Raw genomic sequence first — 9,566 nt, forward strand, 5'->3', positions numbered from 1 at the left:
TCTGATTGCATAAAATTGACCAATCACTGAATAATGCTAGGCCTCTTGCAGCTGTGAACCATGCTTGGTGAGAAAGATTCTTCATTTCTCTCCTTCCAACAAGCCCAGCTAGTTGCTGCAAATAACATTAGAACAGTGGGTTGGGTTGATTTAGGAGAACATCCAACACCTCCAATCCAAGCACATATCTTCAAAAGTTGACTGTGGATGAGGAATTCCAAATGATAAGCAAATTGATTTCCATATACAAGAGGTGAACTATTGCCTCCTATCTGCCGTCTTTTTTATTAAAAGGTGGATTCCTAGTCTGTTTTTTTCTTATAACATCAATTTTGTTGATTATTTTGTTTTCAAGAGTCTCCTTTTCCCCCTCCCGTTAGCCTTTGAAGCTTTGTCTTGTGATCCTAAATCTTTAGGTCTCTCTTTCATTTCATGAAATAGATTGTACTGATGGCCTTGCATCCCAATTAACCCCATGCAACGAAATAAGATAGATTAGATGTTCAATTGAAATGAATAGTGAGGATAATGCTAAACGTTCATCCACCTAATCAATCTTAATTTCACAAACCGTAGTACTTATGTTTACTTGCACTTCAGCTGTTCAACTGGACAATCTTTTAAGTAACTAATCTGCATTGTTCTTTCCTGTAACCAGTTTTAATCATCAATCCCGTCAAAGAGCTGCCACAGTTGGATCCATATCTAGTTTGAAATTTTAGATTTTGAAATGTTGGATTTTTTGTTTAAATAAAAAAGAAAGGGATTCTTGTTGCACTTAAACAATTGGCTACTTTTGCTACTCTTCTGCTTTAGAGCATAGTATGTCTTCACCATGTTCGGGAAAAGGTAAGCCAGGAAGTGATTAAAAGACTGTGTTAAACAATAAATTAAGCACATCAAAGCCACCTTACATATATGGAAAGCAAAAAAAAAATGAAGAATATAATAATTGAGTACTGCCGCTCTTTTGCTCCTAGCAGTCAGAAAGAGATACAAGGTTGATGGCAATGTGTGTAAGACTAACATGATAACCATCTACACCACAGCACCATTGGCCACCATATTTTTTCTAATTCTATTATTGAGGCATTCCTTAACAAGGCAAGATTGATCCTAAGATTTACTAAGGTTATAATATCCAGAGGTTGCGTCGTAATATAGAATATAGACTCAATGTTACAAGTTAGTTGCTTTTATTTGTTGTTGAAATTACAAGTTAGTTGCTGCAATAAGATTGTGAGTAGGTGACCTTAAACCATCACAAAGATGGTTTCTGACTAGTTTTAGGACCTGAGGCATTTCTTATTGAATTCATCATACTTGAATCATGGACAAAAGATTTAGTTTTTCCTTGAAGTTCGATATAATTTCCCCGTTGGTTGCATCAAACTCCATTTTTCTCAGTCTGTACATGAAGCAAAACTTATTCAAAACTTTGCCATAATGCCGCAACATTTGTTTAATTCACTTCTCCACGAACGCAGTCGAGAGGAAAGTTCTGAGGGGATTAATGAATTAATCTTACATAACTTTAAAATAAAAGCTAGCAGAACTAATGGTTATCTATTAATAGAGGCCTTTATTTTGCCTAATTATTAAGGCTTATTTTGCTTAGGGCTAGGGTCGGCAATCAGGCCAGGTCAGATATGGATCGGGTCGGAACACGGGTTGGGTCGACATATGGATCAAGTAAAATTGCTCTCAACCTAAGCCCGACTTGTTTATTAAATGGGTTAAAAATCTAAGTCTAAAACTAACTTAGATTAAGAACGGCTTGTATAATCTATTTAAGAAATGAATCAAATTAGGTTAAATAGGTTAAATGAGTTTAAAAACAAATTATATATGTCATAAATGGGTGAAATGGATTAAATAGATATTAAATGGATCGGTTTATTACCTGATCCAACTATTAAAATAGTCAAAATGGGTTAAACAAGTTATGACTCTAAATTAATCTGAATCCAACCCGTTAAATAGGGTTGACTCTTTCATGACCTGGACTTTTTTATCCCAGATCTAGACCTATCCAAAGTTGGTCGCATTTTTGCAACATAAATTGCCACCCTTACTCAAGCCTATACTTCAGCAACAACTAGCCTTGGATTCCATTTTAACCTAGAGATCTACTCCCATCTGAGCTCAGCCTGGTGGTTGCAAGCTTTCTCGATTGGTAGAAAATAGTCACAACTAGACTTCAAAAAGTAGAAGAATTAGAAGCGTACAGCAAATATAAAAACCTGGATGTACCTTAAACCAATAAAAATTAGAGTAACCTGGTTTTGTTTCCTTGATTTACACCTTTAATGACAATTCAAGATAATGTCTCTGTTCCTTTACAATACTAAGCAATAACGAATGCTGTTCGGTTTATTTAAGAGAACAATTTAGTCTTCCTATTCGGACTTTTTTGGGCAAGGTTACTATATGGTTATTGGAGAACTTAATTGACTGGAAAAAAAAAACAATATACAAATTGCAAAGGAATGCTCTAAAGATTAGTTCTAAAATGACAGCGAAAAAGAGGTGCATTTTGTTTTTCTGATTTCTTCTCTGATGCTTTTTTTAGGGTTCAATATCAAGTTACAAAGTGCACCCGGAAAACAAAAAACCAGAGCTATCTTCCCCATTTCCATCGACAAGTTCTTGCGAAAAACGGTGAACTACAGTCAAGGTGATTAATGCTCCTTTCTATTAAGAATATGATTGATGTTTCTTCATTAAGATTATGCAGTCCTAACAACAAAAGAAATTGATATATATGTTGTAATTCAATCTAAAGTAAAAACATCAGCCATTGAATTTTAAACCGAATCATCTTATGTTAATCTTTCTCCATCTATTAAACGATCCAATCATCTATATTCTCCCTTCACTAATTATTTCAAGAGGACTGAACCTCAGGCATGGCTCTCGGCATAAAGAAGCTACCCAAACCCAAATAGCAGTAGACCCGAACTACTAAACTCAAAAATACTGACATAAACTGAGTCAACTTGCAAAATAACCACTACTGGGAGTAGGAATGAGAGTAATATATTCCGAATGCACAAGAAATATTGCATATCAACAACTGCAGCTATAAGCAGCACTCAAATATAAAAGCTTGCGAACCGTCGTAAGGTACAGCTTATTACACTGACCATCAGAAAATGGCTGCAATCAAATCGACCAAACACCAGCCGATTGCTTGCAAGCGAACTGCATCAAAATCAATATTTATACGTAAGGAGGGTAGAGGAACAAAACCAAATGCTGCAACAACAATTCCTACGGCTAAACAACTCAAAAACTTCGATTCTCATTTCCCACATTAGAATTTACAATACAAGTCAATTCAAAAAGACCTTGTAAAACTTCTAAGGTCCACTGCCTCCCCCAGGTCCTCCCAGCGTCAGGACAACACCTTGTAGATCGCTGTTGAGCTTTGATGGCTGGCCTTTGACGACTTGGAGCGGGCGAGCCTGCCGCATACGATGCCCACGCTGGGGCGGCACAAAGGTGGCTGCTTGCGACCTTGGCCTGAAATGGAGAGGAATGGCATGAGGGGGAGCTGCACAATGCTGCGAAACAGCAGTGGAGCCTGTGAGGCCCCGAGAATGGATTGCTGGACTTGGAGCTGTAACACCTGGTCCCTGATCAGCGCAGTTCCACAAGAGCAAGATATATTAGGAACAGTGCTCCATGAACTTTTATTCATTTTGAATTCAGCAGTTGGAAGGGAGAATATATCTTACTGGAGCAAACAAGACACCTCTGAGTATCTGGCCATTAACATAAGCAGTCATGAGGTACCCAGAGTCAAATGCTCCATCCACCGTGCCATGAACCTCAGCTCCAATCTGTCAAGAAGCAAATCAGAATAGCCCATCCGGGATCATCTAATATTCAAATGTAAGAGGAAATAGTTTGGAGGAAATAAACTACTCCATCTTTTGTCTTTGTGTTTTTTTTAACACATTTTCATATCCAGAGTCCCCCAACAATTTTAGGAGTTTTCAAAGAGAAATATTTAGAAAGAACTTTCTTGCACCAAAAACACTTGAATTGTGGATTTTTGTATTCTTTCCATTGTGATTGCACGCTCGACCTTGAGTGCATTTCGGGAGTGGATAAACATGTGGTTCAACCCCTCAGATTCTAGGAGTTCCATTTTTGCATTCTTTCGAGGTAACTCATAAAAATTTCAGAATTTTATTAAGTACTTTTTATTTTTGTCACACCCATAGAGAGGGAGAGAGATTGTCCAAGAGGGTGACTTGTTGTAAAAAGAGCCTACCAATGGAGGAAAGGCAGGCCTCGGCTGTGGCTTCTGATCTAGGGTTAGGAATTGAAGTTCTTGCCTTTCTTGGGGAACAGAATGAAGAAATTGTGTTGTCTTTGGCTGTCTTGGGGATTCTGCACCCAAGAAATGTACATCTGATGTAGTCCCTTGAACACCATTTACTGGCTCCCGCTGATGATGGAGCTTGTAGTGAACAAATTGTTGAGAGGCCGAAATGGAGTCATTGGTAGAAGTCGACAATTTCTGGAGAGTATTTTGTTCTTGATCAGATTGTGAAGGAGATGAGTGCTGGGAAAGCGACAGAGAATGCTCTTCCTGTTCTGATTCGATCTCCCACACTCTAGCATCACTGGTTTTCCTCCTTTTTGCATGCATGTTATCTGAGAATAAAAAACAAATCTTGGGCATGAAACTCTACAATTGGATACTATAATACTCATTTCAATGTAAAACAGGACTTACCCAAACCACATAAAAGAGAGCGCCTTGGTTCTGCTTCCACTTCGCGAGATTCCTGGCAAAGTTCTCCATTTTTCAGAGCCATACTTTTCTGCAGTACAATCAAATACAATGGCTAAGCTTGCAAGCACAATGTCGTAGCAAAGCTATTTCATGCTATTATATTAGGCTTTAGTAATTGAATGTCTAATAGCCACTTACCAAAATTTCTGTTCCTCTTAAAAACTTCTGTTTTTCTTGATTCCAGTGATTACCAAAAGTTTTGCACATAGAAATGTTGTAACGGCCATTAGGGTGCTCAGACCCTAACTGCAAAATCAGTAACTCATTGAGAGGGCGTTCGTCCTCCCCACAACTGCGAATGCGAAGCATAATTAGATGAAGCATTGATGCCTGAAAAGCATATTGACCACTTCAAACAACAATATGAAGGTATTGAACATAAAGACCTACCCCCCATATATAGCAATATCGGTGGCAGTGACTACAGCAGTATGCGAAAACCGTCCTTGCGGCTGTTGGCCGCGAATATCAAGCTGTGCCCATAAACAAGTACCCAAGTCGAGAGCCCAAACATCACTATAATATTGTTTATCACCAACTCCACTTATGATGTAAACCTACAGTACAGGAAATAAAACCAATGAGCTTTTCTTCTAAGAACCCACTGAACAGAAACTCTGGCTTCTAATAATTCACTAGATACTAGCCTTGGATCCAATGTTCACAGATGCATGGCCTGCTCGGACTCCAGGTGAAGATCCTTGAACTGCCAACTGTAGCAGAATATAATTATCATGAGATTCTTGAAGCAAATTCGCTTGTCACAGCCCTATTCAAACAGATTAATCCTAAAACAGAGAGCCAATTGACAAGCTAGAAATGTTCCTTTATTTCAAGCTTATGTTTTATGATGCAACATATGCTATTTCTGCGTGTGATTCATTAGGCTATTTTCTGGAGGATAGGATAGCAATGCAGCATGCAAAAGGACTTAGATATGATTATATGAATTAGAAAAGACATCACATGAATCTCTAGAGCATCATAGTCTCATTGAAACTGTCCAATGGAATAAAGATTCAGCAATATCTTAAGCAAATGGAATGAAAATATATAGTGATATCTTAGGAGCCTTTGCCCGAAGAGAAGTGCAGCAACCTCAGACACAGATGGGATTGCTCTTCAGCTAGAGTAGCCAGATATGATGGTTGATGATTGAGTTCAAATCATGCAGCAGAATGTCCTCCAATCTTCCAACAGGGTTTATGCTGCTTTATATGGGCATAGTAACAAAAGACGTTGTAGTAATGTTAAGAATACCAATATAAACAACTCGAATAACAAATCAAATACCACCCGAGCAATGTGAAAATTCGATGATGATACTTCCATCCAAGGATTTCAGTTTAAGGCTGTCAAGCTAGTATTAGAATGAATCTAAATACTGGGGAGAGAATCTATACTATGAAGTTATATGAAGGGTAATCTATGCTTTTGAGATACCTGAACTGAACTAGAAATTGTTGACATTACCAAACAAACTATATACTGCTAAGCAAAGAAACTGCATGAGCTAAAAGATGAGTAATTACAATCTATAGACTCCATGCAATGTACCGATGATGAGGGGTTCTATTTATAATTGATTTAGATACGTATCCAGTACTTAAAGGATCAAATTCCTCATGGAAGACAGAACATAATTATGCTACGAAAGATATTAAGATGAGAAAAGATTAGTAATCCTTACCCTTGACCAAGTCATCGTATCCATGTCAAATACATCAACTTCCCCATGATAACGATCACCGCAGTCACCACCATAGATAAGAAGCTTACTGCCAATTGCAACTGCAGTGTGGCTATCTCTTGGTGCAGGGGGATCACCTCTCACCTCTGGAGAAGTCCATGACATGTTCTTCAAGTCTAGTATATGAACATCATTCAAGTAATTTGCTTCCCCTTCTCCACTGCCCCCAAATATAACTAGCTTATCGTTGCCTACCACAGTGGCAGTGTGGCTTTCACGTGGTGAAGGTGGGATGCCTCTGCAATTGGGTTTGCACCATTCCTTCGTCCGCAAATCTAGTATGTGAAGATCATTCACCTTCTTTGAACCATTTGTGCCTCCTAATACTACCATCTTATGCCCTACGATTGCCGCGGTGTGGCTGTCTCGGGTTCCAGGCTTTTGACCTGTGGTAACAAGGGAGCTCCAGGCCATGCTATCTAGATCAAGAGTGAGGACATCACTAAAATGCAATCCACCACAACAGCCCTGCAGAAAAAAAGAGATAAAGGTTTTAATGCTTGTGGAGAATAAAAGCTTAACTCTATCTGCTGAATTTATATCTCTGATAACATATTTAAAAATGTATAAAGAATCCATTACTAGTACTCCCTCTCGCCATGAGTCATTGCTCTCTCTCTCTCTCTCTGTCTCCTCTGGGACATTGTGTGTCAAAAAGAAAGATATGTTCTTCCTCATCTTCCCTCTCTCCTTCGTATCGAGTCAAAAAGAACTTTTTAGATCGAACGCAAATTTCTTCTCTGCCTAGGACTCTTAATTGCCCTGGTGGGGGAAGATGGGTCCCGGCTACAAGCCTAGTAGACATCTAAGTATCCGGTTTGCATCAAATACCAAGATCCAAGCCCTGAACTTCAGCCATTTCTCGCAAGATATCAACTAGATTTCAGTGAGTCAACTGATTTTAACTGAGGTTACGTATAATATTGCAATGAAGTTAATAGACTCTCGCTGGTCGGTATTAACATTGAACAGAGGTGGAGAGGGATGAAGATAAAACTAGTGGCAAAAATAATGCCTTGGATTAACTTAAACTAGAACTTTTGTTGATCAGATCGGATCCTGATCCAATCTCTTCTCCTATAAATTAGAACTTTATTCTTACAAAAGGAAATACAGAACATCATTCCAGCGAAAGAACAAAAAAAAAAACATCATAAGATATGTAGAAGAAAGCAGAAGGAAATGTAGAAAGCAGCATAGCTTTTAACTGTTTTACTTGGTTAACGTTTTTAACATATGTTCAGAATTATTTTCCCACCAGAAAGCTCTTGTCTTTTCTATACGGTGATATAAGATTTTTTTTTTTTTTTTGTTATTTGGGGAACCCGTAGAAATCCCACCTCCTCCTCGAAGGAAAAAAGAGAGAGGGAAGAAGAATCCGAAAAGGTGTCTACTTCAGCTAAACTTGAAAACTTTATTAAATATTGCCGTAAAAAATTTAGTACATTTGAACTCAACTCACATACACGGGGAGCGGAATATATGAACTAAAGTGGCGCAAGCTTCAAAAAAAAATTATAATAACAGGTAGGAAGAGAAAATTTAATAAAAAGCGAGGATTTAAAGCATGTTTCGCCTAACTTGCTACGTTAATTACTTAAGTCCGCTAAACTCAATTAAAAAGCAGAAAATACAACAGCAACAACAACAACAAGGCACATACTTACACAAATAACGTTATAAAGAGAAGTAGCATAAGAAAGTTAAATCAGAAGATGAAGCATAGCTTGATTAAGCTGGATTAATAAGATAAAAATATGAAATGTTTGATGAGAACACGATTTTATTCTTCACTTAAACTACTAACCACAAAAAGTGGAAGCTAACAAAAGCCACTACAATCTAGCAATAAAAATCAAATCAAACATCAATAGAAAAGAAGGGGAACAGGCAGTAACTTAGGTGTCCGCTTCATACTTACCCCAAAAACATAAACAACCCCTTCAAAGAAGCAGGCTGAGTGCCCCCATCTCTCAGGAGGGTTGAAGCCCACCACCTTTGGGTAGAGCCACATTGCCTTCCTCCTCTTCACCCCGTCCATACCCAGGGATCCCTTCTCCTCCTCAACCAATACCAATAAGGAAGAAGAAAGCCCCCAAACCCCAGAAACCTCCTAACAACCTGTTCTCAACACCCTCCTGCCATTGATAAGATTGGTAGGAAAGAAAGAGAGAGAATATGGGTCAAGAGGCATAAGCAAGGCAAGTGAGCTATCAGATATCAGCCTCTGATGGACATGAAAAGATGGGTGCTTTCAAGTCCAACTACTGTGCCAACCAACAAAGATACAGGTGGTGGTGTGAAAACTCCACCCCAAAGGAAAAAAAAAAAAAGAAGCAAGAAAGGAAAAGACCAAAGAAACTATCTTTTGTAAAATAACAGATAGCCCAGAAGGGTACAGAGGCTAAGCTCAGATCGGCCCTTGAGATATGTTAGGAGCTGTGGAGTGATGTAATATCATGGGAGAGCGACTGTTACCACACACGACATAGACCATAGGCATGGTGACCAGAGGGAAGGTATAGAGAGAGGGAAAGAGGAAGCGTGGGGTAGTGCGTGTGGGGCACTGCGTGCATGGGAATGTGTGAGGCGTCACAAGGCCTCCCATTGTCCCACGCTTTGGTATGCGTCCCCTCTCCTTTCCTTTTATTTAAACTTGTGTAACTGAAAATGATGGGATGTGGGGGCATTGGGCTGCGGGAAATGATGGGAAGTGGGTTTTTGGGTTCGGTGGCGTGAGTTTTCAGTATACGGAGAGAGAGAGAGAGAGAGAGGAAAATGTTTTTTTTTTGGGCCTGTTCATGCTTCCCATCCTTGCTCTTATTTATTCTAGGAATTTGATGACAAACTTCTCTGCTTGTTTAGGTGCAGCTTGCTTCTGTATTCCTGAAAAATGAGCACTAGTTGTAAAAAGGGAAGGGGAGTGCATTTAAAGATGGGGATTAGATTAGTTCTTATTTGTTTTTAGAGCTTCTTTGGGTGTTTGGCCTTGGGATTGCTGAGGGG

At 38.9% G+C, this 9,566-nt stretch overlaps 1 protein-coding gene across 1 annotated transcript; it reads right to left on the bottom strand.

Moving 5' to 3' along the window:
• Positions 1–3,062: 3,062 nt before the first annotated feature.
• Positions 3,063–9,050, bottom strand: LOC103720654 (uncharacterized). Its single transcript, XM_008810475.6, has 9 exons — positions 8,482–9,050; positions 6,501–7,028; positions 5,458–5,523; positions 5,201–5,367; positions 4,949–5,102; positions 4,751–4,838; positions 4,283–4,668; positions 3,741–3,845; positions 3,063–3,638 (listed from the first exon to the last, which is right to left on the bottom strand). The coding sequence occupies exons 1-9, from the start codon at positions 8,599–8,601 to the stop codon at positions 3,363–3,365; spliced, it is 1,890 nt and encodes a 629-aa protein (XP_008808697.1). The 5' UTR covers positions 8,602–9,050; the 3' UTR covers positions 3,063–3,362.
• Positions 9,051–9,566: the final 516 nt, after the last annotated feature.

The sequence above is a fragment of the Phoenix dactylifera genome, chromosome 17 (genome assembly GCF_051530095.1).
Source record: "Phoenix dactylifera cultivar Ajwa chromosome 17, Ajwa_hap1_PhDact_Kaust_v1.1, whole genome shotgun sequence".
NCBI lineage: Eukaryota > Viridiplantae > Streptophyta > Magnoliopsida > Arecales > Arecaceae > Phoenix > Phoenix dactylifera.